The sequence below is a fragment of the Cibotium barometz genome, chromosome 28 (genome assembly GCF_041138505.1).
Source record: "Cibotium barometz isolate CiBa-2024 chromosome 28, ASM4113850v1, whole genome shotgun sequence".
In the NCBI taxonomy this organism is placed as follows: Eukaryota; Viridiplantae; Streptophyta; class Polypodiopsida; order Cyatheales; family Cibotiaceae; genus Cibotium; species Cibotium barometz.
This window is the reverse complement of record NC_141073.1, coordinates 20,109,158-20,132,902: the sequence shown is the minus strand read 5'-3', so window position 1 is coordinate 20,132,902 and position 23,745 is coordinate 20,109,158. Positions and strand designations below refer to the sequence as shown.

General features: G+C 37.9%; 1 protein-coding gene across 1 annotated transcript; it reads right to left on the bottom strand.

Moving 5' to 3' along the window:
* Positions 1-405: 405 nt before the first annotated feature.
* LOC147622628 (protein transport protein Sec61 subunit gamma-like) lies at positions 406-742 on the bottom strand. The gene is made up of 2 exons (XM_086822597.1): positions 604-742; positions 406-521 (listed from the first exon to the last, which is right to left on the bottom strand). The coding sequence occupies exons 1-2, from the start codon at positions 740-742 to the stop codon at positions 406-408; spliced, it is 255 nt and encodes an 84-aa protein (XP_086678723.1).
* Positions 743-23,745: the final 23,003 nt, after the last annotated feature.

Sequence of the window (23,745 nt, the reverse complement as noted above, 5' to 3'; positions counted from 1 at the left end):
AGGGCACCAAAGCCCTTCAAACCTTCTAGAGAAGGCCTCTTTGAAATTAGGGGTGCGAAAAAGAAGACTACTAGTTTGAAAATTTCTCACATTTTACACATAAATATACATATTTAGTTAATTTTTAAAGGTTGAGCTAGTTTAGGCCTTCAAATTGATGGTTAGGGTAGGCCTTGAAATTTTAGCCTTTTGAAAGAAATTATATACAAGAAAGTGGTTCTAACGGACTGAGGCGTGGAGTGAACCGTAAAGTACAAGGTTATATAAAGCCAAGATTTACTTCATTAAGGTTCTAGTAACCTTTAACAGATCGTCTCTACAAACTTGGATGTTATAGATTCGTCAATGCTTCAAAAGCCTCATTGGTTGCCATTCGGACCGCTTATTCTGAGGCCGACGGCTATATCAACCGGAGCCCACGATAAGATTGTTGATGGGGATGAAGATGAGCTTCACGAAAAAGCCCACGAAGCCCATTACCACGAAGCCGACCGCTGTTCGGCAGGCGACTTTCGTGAACTCTGGCAACACGGGCAGACGAAGTAAGAGCTGCAGTTGCGTAAGTTACATTAATGCCCTAGATTACATGATGCGTATTTATACCTGTACGGTCTGGTTTGTGGCATCGCCTAAGGAAGCGCACGCTGTCGAGGGTGAAGTCCTGTATCGGCTTCACAGCACTACTCTGCACTGCCTGCACGGCGAGGTCTTTGATGGGCTGAATCCCGCGGACTGCGTCCATGATCTCGTATGTTGTGTCTCCTTGTAGAAAATTAGGAGCAGTTTATAACGATGATATTGCAACTGATTCCTTAACGAGGATGTGTGCGCTATATTAATATAGGCTGGTGCATATATTCAATTTGGGGCCGACTGGCTCCACGGCCAGCTTCCGACTAATTTTGGCGAGAAAGCCTGCGATCGTAATACATATATTGACGGCTGCGAGTACCTCAATAGCTAGCCTCTTGAACACCAAGGCAAAAGACCTAAGTGCCATGGATCTACGTGTGCTGTAGCGTGTAGTGTCGAGAGCGCGATTGCGTCGTCATGAAGGTAAAATCCACCCTCATGCAGGTCGTCGTGCTGTCATCTGGCCTTCTGCCCGGGGCCAGTTGAACCATGCTATTGTTGTTGCCCATGAAAGGTCTCTTATAATGTTTTGTGCGTGACGCCTTGAGTAGCCTGCCACCTTTAGACCAATAGCTCGTCCATGTCTTCAAAATTTGAAGTGCAAAACCAACCGTAACCCAAACTGACACGGGTACTTGTTACGTTTCCTATGAAGAACACCCACGCCGTGTGATAAATACATGACCCAAAATGCACCTTCGCAGATGCTTTCATGGACGTTTCTGCAGAAAAGGCAAACAAAAGAAACACAAAACATAAGATTCGCACAAGCAAGTTCACCTGGAAAGGAGATGTTGTGCGAATCACCTCGAAAGGAGATGCTTGAAAGGACGGCACTCACCTGCCGTGCTGCCATCAGCAATGTCCGTGTTCGCCTCCTCTCCCACCGGCCTTGTAAATCCATATGCAGTGGCCTACTCCTCGAGGCGATCACTAACCAACACACTCGTGCCTGCATCATCTGCACCATAAACTATACTACGGCTCAAAGACTCACCGTAGGATGCATCTAAACAATGTATCCAAAATAATCTACAAAAGGCCACTCACCGTTAGAATTCAAAGGCATACATCCCACACATGGCACCCATTAGGCCGCCTTCTAGAGTGCTTTGTCTTGGTTTCCCTCCAAGAGTTGTACTCGTACATGCCGGCCTCCACGAAAGACATGATGAAGTCTTATTTTGTGACTCGGAAGGTGTCACGGTGTTTCTCGCACATGCATTGATACAAAGCTTGGAACTCCACACATACCCTCATTAGCCTATATTTCTTTGAGTAAACCCTAATGTCAGGGGATGGCTTTACCAAGCACTCTCGTTGGGACCTTGAAAGGTTCCAATGTGAGAAAATGACATCTACGTTAGGGTGCTTCGAAACACGATGGTGGTTGAGATGTTCCAAGTTCTTGAGGTGACGAACATTGCCCTCGGTGGACACACAGGGTGGGATCGTGCATACGTAGTACTTGTGTTACAGCGGCCTGTATATGCGGGAGTGCACCTCCCACTATAACGAAATAACATATCAATGTATACGTGGACAACAACAAACCAAATTGACGAAAAACAGACTCAAACAATTAGTATTACCGTGTCCTGATCATGAAGAAGGGTGCACTCCTCTGGCGCATCTGGAATATATATCTATAAGATACGGGTATCTGGAATCTCTTATGAGGTGCCCGTTCACCTAGGATGTCAACATATAAAATTTATAGAATTGTGATGTACATTTGACAGGGCCTCCTCACTATGATTGTTACCATCAAATACAAAATTGAGATTTGATGACAATATCTTGAAATAGAAGAATTACATCATTTATTTAGCAGAGAATCTCCATCAATATTTGAGTATAATTTGATGGAAACCAAACTCCATAAAAGATCTCAAACCTCTTGACCACCAAGCTTTCTCTCGCTGCACACTCGCATAATTCTCCCTTTGTAGAGGTTTGATCAAATTACATAAAATGATATATATATCTAAAATTTTAATTAATCATCCTCTAATCAATGATTAATAATCCAGCAGAGACCACTCTCAATAATATGCACATGAGTGAACTTAGAATTTGCCAAAAGAGGACCTTATTTGATCATATTTCTTGAAAACGTGTGCATGACCAATTTTAGCTCGGTGCTCCTACCACCACCTAGGAAAACAACTCTATTAAGGAGAATATATCTCCTAGACAATGAAGAACTAGAAAATTTCTACAAGACAACTTCCGAAGCCCTCTGAATTCTACACATTCTTGCTCTTGAAGTCTACACACTAAAACACTTTATCCCTAGTCCCAAAACCAAAGCCCTCTAAATTTTGCATATTTTTTTCTCTTGAAGTCTACACACCAAAAAACTTTATCTTTAGTCCCAAAAAGCACGTGCAAATTTGTGGCACGAAAAACTAAGCAAATAATGAGATGCAGATGATTTTTGTACCAATTCAGAGGGTAGATTTGGACACTTAACCAAATGAATGAATGTATTGCAAAAATTATCCACTTCAAATTATCTACAACTCTCTCATACAACATTTCCTCTAATTTTGACTCTAAACTACTCAAAAACAATCCACAAAATAGTAGAAATCTCTCTTAAACATAAATAAAAAATTCTTATTGTTTCAAAAAGTGTCCACAAAAGTTCCTAGACTCACAAATATATTTTAATTTAAAATCCAAAGTGGATCATTACATATCTGACACTCTAATTTATGGGTAAACCATGGAGTTCAAATATCTCCTTCTTAAAAAGTTTGCCACTTTCATGGCTCCATCTGTCTTTTTCATTAAAAAGAAATATGTGATCTTAGTGAAGTATTTCCACCACTACTATAAAAAACATGTCACAACTTCCTCTAGTAGTAGAAAACTTAATGATGATTTCCATAGAAATGGACACCCACTTTCGATTAGAAACATCAAGAAGTTCCATTCCCCTTCGACTCTACTTTGTTCCACTTTGACTCTTTGGCAAAATGACACTCTCTTACATGATTTAAAATACATTTTGATTTCTGACCAAAATAATGATTTCCATAACTTTACATACGTTTTGTTGAATCTTACATGTACTAGATTAGACTAACCAAATGGAGTCGAGTAGCTTGATGGTCTGTTAGTGTGAGGCTTCGACTCAATAATCACAATACAATTCAAGAAAATAGAAATTTGTGTAAATTTTTGAGGCAGAAAGAGAACAATTCTATATATAATCAAGAAAACTTACAACAATCTGATATGAAGCACTCTTGGAGGAAAAAGCTAGAACCACTCGACTACCCCCGAGATATCTCACTCGCACTCTCACTCTCATGAAAATCTCGCACTCGCACTCGCACTCACACTCGCACTCGCAATCACACTCGCACTCACACTCTCAGCTGTTCTTCAATTTTTTGTGTATTCCTCTTTTTCACGTCGAAAGCCAAAAGTATCCCTTTCTGGAGATTTCTTGATCCGTGTTCCGTATTTTTGGCAGTCTCCCTTTTTGGAAAAAGCATGTTCGGGAAGCTTTCTTTACACGCAATCATCATTCCCATGAGATTGCACTAGGAAAAGAACACTTTTTCCATGGTGCACCATTTGCGCCTCGGTGATCCGATGAGGATGCTCAATAGCTCATCGCAAACATTCCACCCTCCTCTTCGACTTTGTATCTCTTCATCAAAGGCTAAATCTTTATTCTTTGCAATGTCTTGGCACAAAAATATAGGCACATCATTAGCATAAAACCACTCAAAATCTACTTTGGAGTCACCAAATGGATGTGAAATAATGTGAATCACAAAGATTTCACTTGAGGAAAGTTGTTCTATGTACAAAACAGAAAAACTCTCATACAAAACTCATCCACAAAAATGGCAACTACCTCAAAATGATCAAAATGAAAAATTTCTTGCAACATAAAATTTTGTCGAAACGCGTTTAATGTCCTTACCAAACATTCTACACACTTTCTACAACATTAATTTATGAAGAATATTTATACAAAATTATGAAGCGTCACAGTTAGCCACCATAAAGGAAGACTTACTTAATGTAGAAACACATCAATAGGCATAAAACATACAACGGTAAAAACATACTTGTGCACTACAACAAAAGCAAGCAATAGCGGAGCTTATTTGCAACATTTTACATTATGCCGCTATGAGCACCGTTAAGAATTTCTAAAGAGGCGCTATAAACGATGTTACAGCTGCCAATGATGCTAATTAAATAATAGTATATATAAAACTTGTGTGGAAATAAAAATAAACCAATTAAACTCCAAAAAACTTGTCAAACATCCAAATATTTTAGAAATACAACAACAAAATTACCAAATCATTACAAACCGATCAATATGTACATAGGTTATGATGATATACATATTTAATTAGTACCATCATCAATTCCATCTTGTAATAAATCTATGCATGCCAATCGTTCTATCTCTAAGTCCATCATTTTGATGGCCCTTATATCAATATAAAGTCATATTCCACTACTTGAAGAAGAAGATATACCATACTTAAATTCTTTAGTTTCCTTTTGAATTGAGTGTAATTGATAAGGTTCAGCTTTGGTGTATGGTGTATGGCTCATGGTTATGCATCCAAGAGTAGATAACCAATCTTCACACCCCAAGATTATACCAATGGGAACCATGTCAAACCCATATAAAGCATCAACAAATCCACTTTTGAAGTGTAATCATGTGAAAACACCAATGCCACATCATGGCATACCATTTTGCAATCCATTTTAGCCCCATTTGCCACTTGTAATTCATGTAAATTTATCAAACACATGGGATATATTTTGAGACTACATATGGATTTTGTATTCACAAAGCTATGTGTACTTCCACTATCCACCAAAACATGAGCAATTCTTCCATTGATGTATGCCTTAACCCTCAAAGTGTTTGCTCCTTTGCACCCGGCATACAAATCATGGGAAAATGTGCATAAGGTTGGTTCCATACAAGTATCTTACAAAGTACACATAGGTAAGCCATTATCATAGTCAACTTGTGACCAATGTTTAGTGCCACTAGGGTATTCACCATACGGCTCATAATCATGGTAATTCTCCTCAAAGTCTTGGCAATCATTGAAGATTTCAGCCTCTTTCTCATTATTATCTTCAAAGACTTCAGAGTCCATATTAAGCTTGACATTCCTTGCTTTGCAGACTTTGTAATGCTCCTTGTTCCATTTCTCTCCACATTTGAAGCATAGGTCTTTACTGCTTAATTCATTCATGCGGTTCTCCTTTAAAAACTTGACCTTAGTAGCACCATTTGGAGGCTTCCCATCAACATTTGTAGACTTTTGAGGAGCATGAGAAGAATTGCAAAATCTGTAATTTTATTTTCATCCATCTACATACACCAATGGAAACTTGGGCACAAAGCCATCCATGTATCTCGATCCATTCAAACTTGGGCACAAAGCCGTCCATTCAAACTTGGGTTATACAACCTTCTTTGAATATCAAGGGGATCAAATTGTGTGATATCAGTGTTTTCTTCTGTGTTTTGGTTCAATTTTATGTTCGAGGGAAGGAGTTCTCTTGGTTGAGAGACTACTGAGAGTCAACTTGGTTGAGTTGTGTTTGGGGATAGTTAGCTCTTGAGTAAGGGTTGATTCTGAGTCATCCAAACATTAGAATGATCAGCATATGATATAGGGATGTTGTGCTAACTAGTATTGGTTGAGCGGAAGATATTCTTTGCATGAGCTGTGAAAGTTCTGGACCTATTTGAGGACATCACACAGAAGGCTTAATATTTTACAGAATATCTAAGGCAATAGTCAAACACAACAGGTCAGCTGATTGCTTTTGAAGTTTGGAACTAGTCTTGTTTAAGTGTTTAGAGGTCCCTGTGGTGTCAACTGACCCAGGGGATAGAGTTTAGGTATCATCCAGGTCAGCTTGGGTAGTTGGGTAGGTTTTGCCCATAGTTGGTTGCCTTCACCTATGGTGACAAACGAGGTTCCCGGGGATGTTATGCTTTATTATACTCTTGATGAGGAGGGTGGGCCCTTTATGGATGAGATGGGATGGAGGGTTTATTATAACTTATGTTAAGTAGTTAATCAAACTTTTAAAGATGCTTTGAATCTGTAAGGGGAGCAAAAGGATAAAGAATTCATGTATGTGGTGGTGCAATGCATGTATGACAAATTCTCAAATCCAAGACATGCATTTTTCCAACCAATGGACTAAGGATTGCATCATAAAGATACTAACTGAACAATAGGAGGTCTCACGTAAGGAGGTGCACTAAAGAAGGAAACAAAAGGACCAACAATTGCTTAGGTAAAGGAGTGGAAGAAGAAAAAGAAAGAAGCTAGGGAGGGTACTCCATACCCTCAGTAAAAGGCGGCACATGCGAGTTAGTTGCAAAATTATGGTGCAACAAAGTATGTTTCCAAAGGAAAGGTAACTTGGCTTGCATGATTTGTAAGTTTCTTCTTTCTTATACATCACTAAGTTTAGTTCATTTCTCCTCATAAATTTCATATCTTAAGCATGTTGTAATTTATTGTAGGAAAGGCAAGCAGGTCGTCCTACCCAAAATGCTCGGAAAAAAAGGAACCATAAGAATCATAGTGAAGTCAAGACTTGGGAGTGGATGAAACAATCGAGAGTGTTCATTGATACCGATATCCAACGCGGTCAGGGGAATTATGACTTTGTGAGTAGTTGATTCTTTGAATCTGAATTTTAATTATCACCGAAGTCTCAATTCCTATGTTGTTTTACCTTTAGCACTAACTTTTTTGTATTGTTTCATTATTAAATGTAGAAAGACAATGTTGAAGAAGGTGGTGGTGCTAGAAAGTGGCGAGGAGGATCTTGAAGATGAAGATGAAGATGATTTAACTTAATTAGTTTTTGTAAAAGCCACTCAATCACCTTATGTAATTTCTTGGAGACGGAGAATATATATGCAATATAATGACATTTTCTCATGTTTATATGAATTGTTTTTTTTTTGTATTTGTAATGTTTTCTATATGTAAAAAAATGGAGACACAATGGGATTGATGTAGGGACACATCTCTCCCATTCTCTCCCTGTTTGTTTTTCTTGTAGACTAAAGTGCGGCTCTAGGCACGGATATGATGCGGTTATAGGTGCGGCTATCATGTGACTACATTAGAGAAATTTAAAAGCTTGAATTTCCTTTGCTGCCCACGATTGTTGTTGCATTTTTTTTCGCCCTTCCACTATGTTTTGATGCATGAGCATATGCGTGGCAGCATGCGCATATTGAAGAGTGATGCCTTCACTTTGTACCCTCACTTGGTTTTGGCACACAAGCATTTTTTTTGCAAGAAAAGAAACCTCCATCAAGGCACCGCACTCAAGCATGTGTGGGACTAAGTGCTTGACCTACTTTAATTTTTAAAGGCTTTAAACCTTAGCTTGCTAGTCTTGGCCCACTTTAATTTAAAAAAGGCTTTAAACCTTAGTGGCTGGGAATTAACAAGCAACTTATGAAATGAATCATCGCCATGCAGCATGATATGAATCGCCGCTAGCGCATGCCTAAAGCAAATCGTCGCCCCACTAGCACAACCCGCATGCCTAAAGCAAATCTTCGCCCCACTAGCACAACCCGCACGCGTTCGCTTGAAGAGAGAGGGAGAGCTGCCATTTTCTGGGCCTGCCTTTGTGCTGCGAGCAAGAAAAGAGGAGGGATATAAGGCTTTGCTAATCACCGCTGCTAGCAGTCATGCTAAGATCGTGAAGGAGAAAGAGACGAAGCATCGCCAGACCTCTCACGCGCAAAATAAGAGAGAGGTGTGCTCGTTCCGGTGTCCAGAAAAATGGAAGAGTGAAAAAAAGAGAGCATCTCGGTTGCGTTGCAGCAGGGAGACAAATTTCATATTACATATTTTTTTAAGCTTTTCTCTATTAAAAAAATGTCATTGAAAAGAGGCTATTTCCGTTTTCACTTGACCAAGAGAATAGAAGGAAGAAAAAGGCATAATAACTTCGTCTCTTTTCCTTGCATGTGAAGAGAGAAGCGGAAGAGGAGAAGATATTTGTAACAAAGAAGCAGGTGTGATTTTTGGTGGCAAACAATAGCATAGCCTCGCACTCACACACTCACATAGTCACGCGTTAGCAAGCCTCGTAAGTTGTTTGTATTCAAAAATTGAAAGCATTGTAAAATTCAATCCTTGAGGGTCGTGAGGGCACCTCTCTCGCGAGACAAAAGGCATCATCGCGCAAAAGCTTCATCAACATCAAGCAAAAAGTGACTAGATAAGATTTCTTCTCTCTCTTTTTCTCATCATAAAGAGCTACATAATTCGTCTCATAAATCAAGCACCCTGCACGTGAAATTCAATAAACAAAGCACATTTCACGCTACCTTTTGCCTCGTTCATTGGTGTCGTGGTGTCATCTCGCTCTTTTGTCATTTACTACAAAACTTGTTTAACATTTGTGTGTGTATACATCATCACCACTCCATCATTGTAGCGTCGCATTTGTCGGAAAGATCCATAGCACACATTCCTATCTACTAGTGCCTTCTCCTTTGGGGTGTTGGGAGAGTGTAGCATTATTCTTGTTGGATATCTGGGGGAATGTCGAGTTTTGTTCTCTTTGCCTTGCTCGTCCAGATATTTCCCAGACAGTGGCACGCTCATCGGTGGGACCTTGACTTGGTCTTGGTTCCGCGGGCGACATGAACCTACTTGGAAAGGGGACATGCAAAGTGCCAAAGATTGGCAAGATAAGTGCATTCACTACCGCCCCTATCCTCAAACCATCTGATGCTTCCACGCCTTATCATTTATTTTCTTGTTGTTCTCATTTGGTAATATCCGCTTGCATTGCATAACTTTATGATAGAAAAATGCACCCCATTGCATATTATAGCCGCAAGCTTAAAGATGCTGAAACACGCTACATGTGGGTTGAGAGAGCTTGTCTAGCTATTGCTAAGAGTGCTAAGAAGTTTCGCACATATATGGCTACCCAACACACCATCATCTATGTCTCTGAAGATTCATTGCGCCTTTTATTGAATAAGTTAGAGCCCCCTGAGTGGATTATACGATGGATTGTTGAGTTGTAGGCCTTTGACTATGAGCTTAAATCTAAACCTCCTGCATTGCAAAAGTTAGCTGATGTAATCCCATGCAAAGATGAGCCTATTTTACCTGCACCTGAGTTGTTTTGCATTGAGTATGCACGTGAGTGGTATGACCAAATTGCTCATTATTTGTCCACACTTGAGTTTCCTTCTGACATGAGCAAAGCCGCGAAGAAGAGATTAGTTACGCATGCTCAGAAATTCACTATCATTGATGGGTCTTTGTACCACAAAGGGTTTGAGGGCATTTATCGCCGATGTGTTGCACGAGAGAAAATTCCACACATTTTGAAAGAGTGTCATGATAGTGCATGTGGAGGTCATTTTGTTGGGAAACTCACTGCATTGAAAATTTTGAGGGTTGGGTATTGATGGCCATCTGTTTTTAAAGATTCATTTGAGTGGTGTAAAAGATGTGATGTTTGCCAGAGAGGCACCCGCCTTGAGAATCGTTTGCACCCTAATAATCCTATTCTAGTTGCCCTTCCTTTCGAGAAGTGGGGGGATTAACTATGTGGGCCCTATCACACCTACTTCTAGGCATGGGAAATATTATATCATTGTTGCTACGGATTACTTAACTAAGTGGAGTGAGGCTAGAGCTGTGAGGAAGGATGATGCATGCACTACAGCTACATTTTTGACTAAACATATCATTTGTCATTTTGGGGCACCTGCTGAGTTAGTTTCTGATAGGGGGACCCAATTTCTTGATGATGTCATTGAGGAACTCACTGCTTATTTCAATATCCGTCATAAACCACCCCCTACAAACTTTCTACTAATGGTTGAGAGCACAAACAAAACTTTGGTCACTATCCTTAGAAAAACTGTGGACACTCATAAAAACTGTGGACACTCATAAAAGGGATTGGGATGAGAAGTTGCAAGCAGATGTTTGGGCTTATAACACTACTTTCAAGGAAGCCACGGGGTTCACTCCTTTCTCTTTAGTTTATGGGCAAGAATGTGTGTTACCTATTGAGCATGAGTTGGCGAGTTTGAGGTTTTTGCACGAGCACACACTACCTTTGGAGGAGAGTTTGCAAGAGAGATTGGGCACTTTGGAGCATCTAGATGAGTGGAGATTGAGAGCCTATCTACATCAAGAGGTTGCTAAGAAACGTCAAACCAAGCAACGTGATAAGAAAGCTAAAACCTATTCTTTTGAGAAAGGGCAATTGGTTCTTCTCTATTATGCACGTCATGAGCTTTTCCCTGGGAAGTTGAGCCATTTATGGTCGGGTCCTTATCGCATTGCTGAGGTTTATCCTCGCAACAATAAAGTACAGCTCGCAAAAATGGATGGGACATGGTTCTCTACCAAAACCAATTTTGATAAAATTGAGCCCTATTGGATGTGATTGTATTGACTTTTTAGTTATGAGTTGCAGATGATGTTGAATCTTCCACGTCTTTTTGGATTCTATACTTTGATGGAGCATGTAGGGGCACGGACAAACTTGGTAGTTGCGGCATTGTCATATATCCATCTCAAGGGACTGCTATTCTTTTGGGAGTTCTTTTGGGAGATCATTTGAGCAACAACATTGCTGAATATCAAGCACTTTTGATTGGTTTGAGAGCACTACTTATTTTGGGGGTTCTTTTGGGAGATCATTTGAGCAACAACATTGTTGAATATCAAGCACTTTTAATTGGTATGAGAGCACTACTTCTTTTGGGAGCACGTCATGTTCATATCTATGGAGATTCACAACTCGTGGTCCACCAGTTTCATGGCCAAGCCCGCACCCTCCACCCTTTGATGCACTACTATAGTCTTTTAGCCCGTGACCTGTTCACCCATTTCACCTCTTCTTCCTTGACCTTTTTGCCTCATCATGGAAATCGTGTTACAGATTGCTTAGCTTTGATGGCCCTTTCTGGTTCCTTTACCCAAAATTTTGATCGTGCCTTGGTAGATACCCATTCCTTTGACATTGATCCTTGGGAAATAGTGCAAGACCTTAAGTGTTTGGGAGTTGAGGAGTTGGGTAGTCTTCTAATGGTTTTCCAATCATCCCATCCTTCCATTTTTGCTTCTCTCATTCTATCCATGACCCGTCGATTGATTCACTTGTCAGATGTTACCTTTCTTACTATAGATCCTAGCCATTTGCTCATGATCCTATAGCCCAATGGATAAGGCACTAGTCTAACCGGAGATTCTGGGTTCACACTAGCCAGCTAGCTTTCCCCGCAAGACGCCACTGTTGCATTTTTCCCCCCCTTCCACTATGTTTTGATGCATGAGCATATGCATGGCAGCATGCACATATTGAAGAGTGATGCCTTCACTTTGTACCCTCACTTGGTTTTGGCACACAAGCATTTTTTTTGCAAGCAAGAAACCTCCATCAAGAAACCTCACTTGGTTTTGGCACACAAGCATTTTTTTTGCAAGCAAGCAACCTCCATCAAGGTGCCGCACTCAAGCATGTGTTGGACTAAGGGCTTGATCCACTTTAATCTTAAAGGCTTTAAACCTTAGCTTGCTAGGCTTGGCCCACTTTAATTTAAAAAAGGATTTAAACCTTAGTGGCTGGGAATTAACAAGCAACGTATGAAATGATTCATCACCATGCAGCATGATATGAACTGCCAGCACATGCCTCAAGCGAATCATCGCCCCCAGCACAACCCGCACGCGTTCGCTTGAAGAGAGAGGGAGTGCTGCCACTTTCTGGGCTGGCCTTTGTGCTGCGAGCAAGAAAAGAGGAGCGATATAAGGCTTTGCTAATTGCCCGCTGCTAGCAATCGTGTCGAGATCGTGAAGAAGACCTCACACGTGCAAAAGAACAGAGAGGTGTGCTCGTTCCGGTGTTCAGAAACGGAAGAGTGAAAAAAGAAGAAAAAAGAGCATCTCGGATGCATTGCAGGGCGACGAATTTCATAATATATATATATTTTTAAAGCTTTTCTCTAAAAAAAATGTTGTTGAAAAGAGGTTGTTCCCGTTTTCACTTGACCAAGAGAATAAAAGGAACAAAAAGTCATAATAACTTCGTCTCTTTTCCTTGCATGTGAAGAGAGAAGCGGAAGAGGGGAAGATATTTGTAACAAAGAAGCAGGTGTGATTTTCGGTGGCAAACAATAGCAAAGTCTCGCACTCACCCACTCACCCACTCACATAGTCATGCGTTAGCAAGCCTCGTAAGTTGTTTGTATTCAAAAATTGAAAGCATTGTAAAATTCAATCCTTGAGGGTCGTGAGGGCACCTCTCTCATGACGGAAGGCATCATCAGCAAGCACACAAAAGCTTCATCAACATCAAGCAAAAAGTGGCTAGATAAGATTTCTTCTCTCTCTTTTTCTCATCATAAAGAGCAACATAATTCGTCTTGTTAATCAAGCACCCTGCACGTGAAATTAAATAAACAAAGCACATTTCACGCTACATTTTGCCTCGTTCATTGGTGTCGTGGTATCATCTCGCTCTTTTGTCATTTAGTACAAAACTTATTTAACATTTGTGTTTGTATACATTCACCACTCCATCATCATAGCGCCGCATTTGTCAGAAAGATCCATAGCACACATCCCTATCTACTAGTGCCCTCTCCTTTGGGGTGTTGGGAGAGTGTAGCATTATTCTTGTTGGATATCTGAGGGGGTTATCGGGTTTTGTCCTCTTTGCCTTGCACATCCGGATATTTCCCAGACAATTGTGGATGTGGCTATGCTCTCATTCAATTGTAGTGATGCATGGTTGTCTTATCTAGTTTTTTGTGTTATCATTAGTGACTAATGCTTCTCATAGGTATATAAGCTCAAAGGAGATAGATCCATCTTTATTTAATATGGCTTGCATAATGGGAGTGGAGGTAGTGTGCTTGATGGAGGATATTTTTTCAAGATCCATAGTCACTAGTCGACTATATCTAGTGGCACACTTTGTGGATGAGGTGGCCGTGTGTGGTGTCATGCATGCTCATCCATGAGAGGTTCATGTCATGAAGACATTGAAAGACTTTGTTAGACAAAGAGCACAACCAAAGGGCAGTATGGTGGAGGGTTAGTTGGTGTAAAAGGGTCACTTGTATACATTTCAAAATATCTCTCTAATATAGTGGAGCCCTCCATTCCTAGATTATGACGTAATGAGGATAGTGAACACATGGTGGAACATATCACATGGAAAGGGAAGAGGCCGGAACATGGATCAAGTAATTGTCAACAAGATGAATACATTTTTTGTTCTCAATAGTGACTCAATAAATAAGTGGGTTGCAAGGTATGAAGAGGTAAGAAGGACGAGAGAGGAAGAGAGACATGCTTTTAGGTGGCAACATGAGAGATGTGTGGTTTTCTACCCAACCTTGTTCAACTTCTCAAGTATTGTAAACATTGATTGGCTATATGAGGAGATGGAGACGATATTGGAAAGACATGGAGAAGAGTTCATCGAAGAGGAATGGGATTATGCAAGAGGATGTCTACAAAAAGTAATTGTGACCCTACATCTCTTCTCAACATAAAACATTAATTTTATATTGGGGTCATATATATTGTTTATTTGGTGTTTTTTTTGTAGTATACCATTTATAATGCCATGTGTTCCCAAGGAAAGAATTTTTTCTCAAGTAGAGTTGACTCCAGGAGAAATACATAAGACAGTGGGATTATGGCAAGTTTTGAGAAAGTGGTTGGGAGAAAGCTTGACTTTTATGGGATGATTGAGAATATCATCTAGGTTGGATATAGGTAATTTGATATCTTCATGTTGGATGTCAAATGGTTCAAGTATTTGGTGTGTCATGGTTCTCAAGCAACTGTGAGAAGGCATCCAAGTGGGATCATGGCAATAGACTCAACAAAGTTTTGGCAATGGGAGAAGGGTACCTTCGTACTACCTCAACATTGTGAACATGTACATCATTATTAAAAGTTTCTTATTCCATACTAACATATATGTTCATGCTTAATATTTGGTCCCTCTCATTGTTAATAGGTTCAACCAGACATTCATGCCAAGAAGCGGTGGTGTGTTATATAAGTTGCTCCTTCAAAGACTATTTTCCACTGGGATGAAGACATTCAAGAGCTTATGTAAGAGACGGGAGTACAAGATGGACACATCGAGGTTTGAGTGGAAAATGAAGAGCATGCATACACGAGTTTCCAAGATGCACATGTTGAATGAGAGAAAATGGAAGATGCAGAGTATGGGTTATCACCTAGCAATGTAGAGTACGAGTTATCACCTACCAATGTAGGTGAAAGCGTTAATAATATTGAAGGAGATGATGATTATATTGATCAAGATGTAGAGTCCACCACTAGTAGTGGATTATATCTCTTTGTTGACATTGGAATGTCCATAGGTGGGGCTATGAATCTAGAGATGGAGTCATTTGCGTGTATGGATCTAATTCAAGACATGGTTGATGGGGTATCTATTACATGTAATTTGATTAAAAAATAAGTAATGATGGATTTGTTATTAACAATGGTAAATTATAATATGTATGTGTGTTGTTCTTTAATATTTTTACTTTGTGTAAGTGCATGTTAAATTGAAGCACAATAAAATGCTTCTTTATTTATTTATTTTAACTATTTATAACTCAAAGTTGAGCCATTTTTGTATCTCAAGTAAAAGACTAATGTTACATTATACACGAGATTCCAGGATACACATGTCCATGAGAGAAAATGGAAGATGTAGAGTATGAGTTATCACCTAGCAGTATAGAGTACAAGTTATCACCTACCAATGTAGGTGAAAGTGTTGATGATATTGATCAATATGTAGAGTCCACCACTAGTAGTGGATTATATCTCTTTGTTGACATTGGAATGTCCATAGGTGGGGCTATGAATCTAAAGATAGAGTCGTTTGCGTGTATGGATCTAATTCAAGACATGGTCGATGAGGCATCTAGTACATGTACTTTTATTAAAAAATAAGTAATGATGGATTTGTTATTAGAAATGGTAAATTATAATATTTATATGTGTTGGAATGTCTACATGGATCCAGAGATAGAGTTGTTTGCATTTATGGATCTAATTCAAGACATGGTCGACGAGACATCTACTTCTATTAAAAAATAAGCAATGATGGATTTGTTATAAGCAATGGTAAATTATAATATGTATATGTGTTCTTTAATATTTTTACTTTATGTAGGTGCATGTTAAGTTGAAGCATAATAAAATGCTTCTTTAGCTTCTTTATTTCTTTATTTATTTTTTTAACTATTTATAACTCAAAGTCGAGCCATTTTTGTATCTCAAGTAAAAGACTAGTGTTACATTATGTTGAGTGGCAACATAAAAGTTTTATGAGTTGAACGGTCCTTTGTTGTGGTTAATTTGCATCCGTAACTTGGACATCTTAGTTGGTGAGAAAAAATTATAGGAAACTCACTCAAAAAAGTCTAAAACACACACCAACCTAGCATTCATTGAATATGTGGTTATAAACCCATAAAATCTTCTTAAATGATGTTCTCATACATTTATAACTTAAATTTGTAAATATTCTCGTGATTAGTAGTATACATATCATATAGGTAATAGTTATATCTTATATGTGTAACTATTTATTCCTCTTAAAAATGATTATCCATGAAATTACAAGGATGCACTTTTACCTAACAGTACTCATATGTTGTATAACCATTGGAAACAAGGCCATGTCTACATCTCACGAGGTAAAAAACTACACACATTATCTTCATTATTGCAGTATATGAAGGAGTTAGTCTTAGAAACCTAGACCTTCAATTTGGGTTGTAAGAAACTAGCACATTGACCATGGACCACAAGCATATTGATCTTTATTTGACTTTCCTTATAAGCTTTATTGTCTTCTATGTTTGGACGATAGGGAGGGACATATATCTAAAGGTTCTTGTTTAGAGAGTAACTTAGCATTTATGAATGAGTGTGTAACCTGATGGATGGGGGATTGGAGTCCCCAGGCTAGGTGGTGGAGCCAACACATTTGGGCTTAAGCATCATAATGACCTAGGCATATTTGTTTCCAGAGAAGGGCTATGTTTTTGTTGTTTAGAAAAGAGTCATAAAACTAATGAGTGCAAAAACAAGCCAGCATTACATGAGGTGCATGAGAGATTAAATACAAGAGATCAAAAAACAAGGCAAAATGTGCAAGAGAATGTACGTGGATTTTCAATTAATGAAAATGCTTGTGGAGAAAGAAGGAAAAGCTCCTGTTGCAATTGTGGTCAAGGATATTGAAGAATATGCATATGTCAATGCTGCTCTTCATGCAAGTGTAAGGCAAAAACCAAGATTCAATTATTAATATTCCTATCAAGATTGTGAATAATGTATTTCAAGTATTGAATAATTCAAGAAGTATGCATAGTTTTCAACTACCCCAAGTGGTAAACAGTTAGGAATAACTTAATTTTATGAAAAGAAGCTTATGGTAGAGCTTACTTCAAGAAATCAACAGACACGTAAGGAGTATGTCAAGAATACACCTTTCATATAGATGACCTCAAGTCAAAGTGGCTTTCCATGTGTTGGCTTTGGGAAGATATGACGCCATATTAGGAATAGATTGGTTAGTGCCTAGAAAGCCCAAGATATTATGTCATGAAAAGTAGGTTTGCATGATTGGAGATGATGGTAAAGATTATTGCTTATAGTGTCAAAGATATGATGTAGAATTTAGAATGATGTCTGCTTTGCAACAGAGCAAGAAAAGGATTTCATGTAGTATACTATTTGTTTATTAAATAGTAAGTTATCATTGTGAAGTTAATCAGCGTAGGTTGAAAAATCTATATCTACTGTCGAGGTTGCAAGTCCATCAATAAAAAGATTATGTAGCCACACTTTTTCGTAAAGTTTAAAAGTGTTTTTCTTTCTAAGCTTCTTAATTGAAGAAAGAATAGAGGATCGCTCTCTTGTGGAAGAAATTTGACTAAGTCTAAAGCTACAAGCAAAGTGAAAATGAGAGTTTGCAAATTGTTTGATTACCTTGAAGTTTAACACAACTGTTTTTCATCAGATTTATTATTATTTTTAAAGTTGTGATTCCAAGAAGGCTTGTTTATGACATGGATAGTGATTGATTTACAAGATCAAGATACTTTGTGTAATGCCTCAAGATCTATCTAGTTTCTTATTTGGAGTTAAATTTTACAGAATTAAGATGAGTTTTGGTCATTTTGAGGTAGTTGCCATTTTTGTGGGTGAGTTTTGATTAGGTTAGAGGTGGAATTAGGAGAAGTTGTGTATGAGAGAGTTTTTTTGTTTTGTACATAGAACAACTTTCCTCAAGTGAAATCTTTGTGATTCACATGATTTCACATCCATTTGGTGACTCCAAAGTGGATTTTGAGTGGTTTTGTGCTATTGATGTGCCTAGATTTTCATGCCAAGACATTGCAGGTCCTAAACGGAGGTCAAGAATAAAGATTTAGCCTTAGATGAAGACATACAAAGTCGAAGAGGAGGATGGAATGTTTGAGATGAACTATTGAGCATCCTCATCGGATCACCGAGGCGCAAATGGTGCACCATGGAAAAGGGTTTTTTTCCTAGTGTAATCTCATGGGAATGATGATCGCGTGTCAAGAAAGCTTTTGGAACCATGCTTTTTCCAAAAAGGGAGACCACCAAAAATATGGAACGCGGATCAAGAAATCTCCAGAAAGGGCTACTTTTGGCTTTCGACGTGAAAAAGAGGAATACACAGAAAATCGAAGAAGAGCTGAGAGTGAGAGTGCAAGTGTGATTGTGAGTGCGAGTGCGAGTGCAAGATTTTCATGAGAGTGAGACTGCGAGTGAGATATCTCAGGGGTAGTCGAGTGGTTCTAGCTTTTTCCTCCAAGAGTGCTTCATCAGATTGTTGTAAGTTTTCTTGATTATATATAGAATTGTTCTCTTTCTGCCTCAAAAATTTACACAAATTTCTATTTTCTTGAATTGTATTGTGATTATTGAGTCGAAGCCTCACACTCACAGACCATCAAGCTACTCAACTCCATTTGGTCAGTCAAATCTAGTACATGTAGGATTCAACAAAACGTATGTAAAGTTATGGAAATCATTATTTTGGTCAGAAATCAAAATGTATTGTAAATCATGTAAGAGAGTGTCATTTTGCCAAAGAGTCAAAGTGGAACAAAGTAGAGTCGAAGGGGAATGGAACTTCTTGATGTTTCTAATCGAAAGTGGGTGTCCATTTCTATGGAAATCATCATTAAGTTTTCTACTACTAGAGGAAGTTGTGACATGTTTTTTATAGTAGTGGTGTAAATACTTCACTAAGATCACATATTTCTTTTTAATGAAAAAGACAGATGGAGCCATGAAAGTGGCGAAACTTTTTATGAAGGAGATATTTGAACTCCATGGTTACCCAAAAATTAGAGTGTCAGATATGTAATGATCCACTTTGGATTTTAAATTAAAATATATTTGTGAGTCTAGGAACTTTTATGGACACTTTTTGAAATAATAAGAATTTTTTATTTATGTTTAAGAGAGATTTCTACTATTTTGTGGACTATTTTTGAGTAGTTGAGTCAAAATTAGAGGAAATGTTGTATGAGAGAGTTGTAGATAATTTGAAGTGGATAATTTTTGCAATACGTTCACTCATTTGGTTGTGTCCAAATCTACCCTCCGAATTGGTACACAAGTCATCTACATCTCATTATTTGCTTAGTTTTTCACGCCACAAATTTGCACGTGCTTTTTGGGAGTAAAGATAAAGTTTTTTGGTGTGTAGACTTCAAGAGAAAAAATATGCAAAATTCAGAGGGCTTTGGTTTTGGGACTAGGGATAAAGTGTTTTAGTGTGTAGACTTCAAGAGCAAGAATGTGTAGAATTCAGAGGGCTTCAGAAGTTGTCTTGTCGAAATTTTCTAGTTCTTCATTGTCTAGGAGATATAGTCTCCTTAATAGGGTTGTTTTCCTAGGTGGTGGTAGGAGCAGCGAGCTAAAATTGGTCATGCACACGTTTTCAAGAAATATGATCAAATAAGGTCCTCTTTTGGCAAATTTTGAGTTCACTCATGTGCATATTATTGAGAGTGATCTCTCTTGGTTTATTAATCATTGATTAGAGGATGATTATTTGAAATTTTAGATATGTATATCATTTCATGTAATTTGATCAAACCTCTACAAAGGGAGACTTATGCGAGTGTGTGGCAAGAGAAAGCTTGGTGGTCAAGAGGTTTGAGCTCTTTTATGGAGTTTGGTTTCCATCAAATTGCTCCATTAGAGGTTTCTCCGATTGTGATGAGAGGTGCAAATTGGGATGCTATGTGGCATTTTCCTCCTACAATGCCATTGGAGGGAAGATGAAGAGATAAAGAGTGGGATGAGAGATGGAGGGGACTCCCATCATAGCACCCGCAGGCGTGAAAAGGCACTCAATCTTCTATCATCTACCATGTTGTACAAAGTTAAGAATAAATTGTTTTTGGATCCAATGCACATTTTTAAGAATGTTGCATGAATGATTTGGGACCATCTAATTGGTAAAAAAACACCAATGCAAAAATGGATGACCTAGAGGATATTGGACACATGGAAAGAGCATGGCCAAGGGTAGTCAAAGACAAGGTGGTTTTACCAAAGGCACCATGGAGGTTGACAAGGCAGGAGGAAAAGAATATCAAGAAGCAAATTTCATCTTTTTGTAAACCAATCGGTGTAACGCACTCTCATTAAAAGGTGTATTTACAAATGACAAACAAGAAGGGCGATCATCAATTGTATGGTCTCAAATCACACGATTAGCATAAGATGATGCACGTGCATACATAACTATATCTATTTTTAGGCACTTTCATGTTTATGTTTTGTAGACTCTATATTGATTTTTTGTTATTTTCAAAAATTGATTACACTAGTTCATACTTCCAATCTGTAAAACAGGTATAACTTCACACGCAGTTATAAGATACTAGTTGTGTGGGTACTTAAAATTACTAGAACGCATGTAGTCTACAACCCAACGCGGATGGAATTGCCAAAATCATCTGTTTGTCTCCAAAAATAGGTCACGTTTTACTTTTTTATCAAATTTCGATTTGCATGTCCATCTACACACTTAAAGGCTTCCTTTGAGTATACTAACTAATTGTAAACTCAATCTTAAGTTTTCACTTAATTTTAACACTTAGAATCTTTACTGTGCTGAAAAACCACTGAAAACCTGTTGGAATTCATTACTAAAATCTATAGCATCCAAAACTTAGGTTTATCTTTAATCATAACTTGGTTATTCTCATAGAGGTATGTTACATCCTCTCCCCATTAAGAAATCGTCATCCTCGACGATAAAAGCATCTTATCCTCAATCATTAGACATTGAGAAATAGTTTTTTCTTACTCAGCTATTATACTTGATATAGTACTTGAGAAGTCGTATGCTTTTGACTTTCAAGAAAACTATAAATATCCATATGTCTTCGTCTTGACATTTCTTCAAGTATCCTTGGAAAGAACGACTTGACAACTTGCTTGTCTAAGATATTAACTTAATATAATAAGCTCTTAACTAGATTTTTCATTTCTTAGCTATCTCTTGGATGAAATCAAATCACTATATCTATAAGAATCTCAATACTATAGCATTTTTTTCTCAATATTATACTCTCTTCCATTCATATCTCTAATAGATCTTATCTTGGATAAACGATTTTATATGTTAAGCTAGTTATGTATACACTAGAGTTGAGTAGGTCTCCTAAACTCGTCTTAATTCTATAAAATTTAACTCCAAATAAGAAACTAGATAGATCTTGAGGCATTACACAAAGTATCTTGATCTTGTAAATCAATCACTATCCATGTCATAAACAAGCCTTCTTCTTGGAATCACAACTTTAAAAACAATAATAAATCTGATGAAAACATTTGTCTTAAACTTCAAGGTAATCAAACAATTTGCAAACTCTTATTTTCACTTTGCTTGTAGCTTTAGACTTAGTCAAATTTCTTCCACAAGAGAGCGATCCTCTATTCTTTCTTCAATTAAGAAGCTTAGAAAGAAAAACACTTTCAAACTTTACAAAAAAGTGTGGTTACATAATCTTTTTATTGATGGACTTGCAACCTCAACAGTAGATATAGATTTTTCAACCTACACTTATTAACTTCACAATGATAACTTACTATTTAATAAATAAATAGTATACTACATGAAATCCTTTTCTTGCTCTGTTGCAAAGCAAACATCATTCTAAATTCTATATCATATCTTTGACACTGTAAGCAATAATCTTTACCATCATCTCCAACCATGCAAACCTACTTTTCATGACATAATATCTTGGGCTTTCTAGGCAGCACTAACCAATCTATTCCTAATATGGCGTCATATCTTCCCAAAGCCAACACATGGAAAGCCACTTTGACTTGAGGTCATCTATATGAAAGGTATATTCTTGACATACTCCTTACATGTCTGTTGATTTCTGGAAGCAAGCTCTACCATAAGCTTCTTTTCATAAAATTAAGTTATTCCTAACTGTTTACCACGTGGGGTGAAAACCATGCATACTTCTTGAATTATTCAATACTTAAAGTACATTATTCACAATCTTGATAGAAATATTAATAATTGAATCTTGGTTTTTTGCCTTACCTACATAAACAGCAGCATTGACATGTGCATATTCTTCAATATCCTCGACCACAATTGCAACAGCAGCTTTTCCTCTTTCTCCATGAGCATTTTCATTAATTGAAAATCCACGTACATTCTCTTGCACGTTTTGCCTTGTTTTCTGATCTCTTGTATTTAATCTCTTACGCACCTCATGTGATGCTAGCTTGTTTTTGCACTTATTAGTTTTATGACTCTTTTCTAAACAACAGAAACATAGGCCTTCATGCCACACCTTTTCTATCATCTCTGGAAACAAATATGTGACCCACTGCGTTCTCTTAGTCTACATAAAATTTGCCTTCTCATCATAAAATGGATTTGTGAGCTATCTTGTGACTATACAACAAAATTGCAAAGGCTTTTTTAAAGAAAATAAACTTCTATCTGTATCACACTAATAGTAATATCAATAAACCAAGACTTGCAACATCCGTTAATTAAGTGCGAACTGCCCAACCTATACTCTGATACAAACTGTGACGGTCCTGAATCTAACCATATCTTAATCGTATAGCTTAATCTAAGAAAACATTAAACTCACTTAATCTTGCTATTTCCACATAGCAATACAATCAAATCAACCTTCTCAAATAGCAAACAAGCATGCATGTTATATCCAAGGTTCTTATCACATAAGCAAAGAATCATGTAATCTCAAACAATCACTCACAAGATATAAATATCTATCAATTACAGCATAGCATCTCAATCAATCACAATGTATGTGTCTATCTCAAGATTCTATCATCATCACCATGCTCCACAACATGGTTAGTCATAATGACCAAAATCCAGCCAATCTAGGGTTTTCTGCGATGCTCGTCCACCCAACCTGCACACTGGACATCGGCTATTGCGGGTATGCCTCTTTCTGAATCTCGTCCTCTCTGGGTTCTACCACATGGATCCTAGAGGGCATAAATCTCGTTTCTATGTGTCCGGCATTCTCTCTGTCTAAGGACGGCTGGCCCGAATCTCAAAATCTCATGTCGAGTTTCATCATACACATGCATATCAATCAGTCATATGCATGCATATCAATCATTCATCTCAAAACAAAGCAATCATAACTCATACATATCATCTCACACTCATCTCTACTCCACAATCTTTCAAGGCATGCATATTCAAATTAATCACAATCAATTTCAAGTATAAAACAAACTTTTAATTTATTAACTTCTCTTTATCTTTTAACTCATATGGGAATCCTTGTTTTTAACATACTCAATTATCATGTTCTAACGAGCAAGGTCATCTCTAGTCACTATAGCTAAGTCTTAACTATGCTTATGCGTTAGTCCATCTAGTCTATATAGATAAGATAGTTAATCTTGATAGCAATTTCTAAGACAAAGCCTAATAACTGGTCTCTTTGGG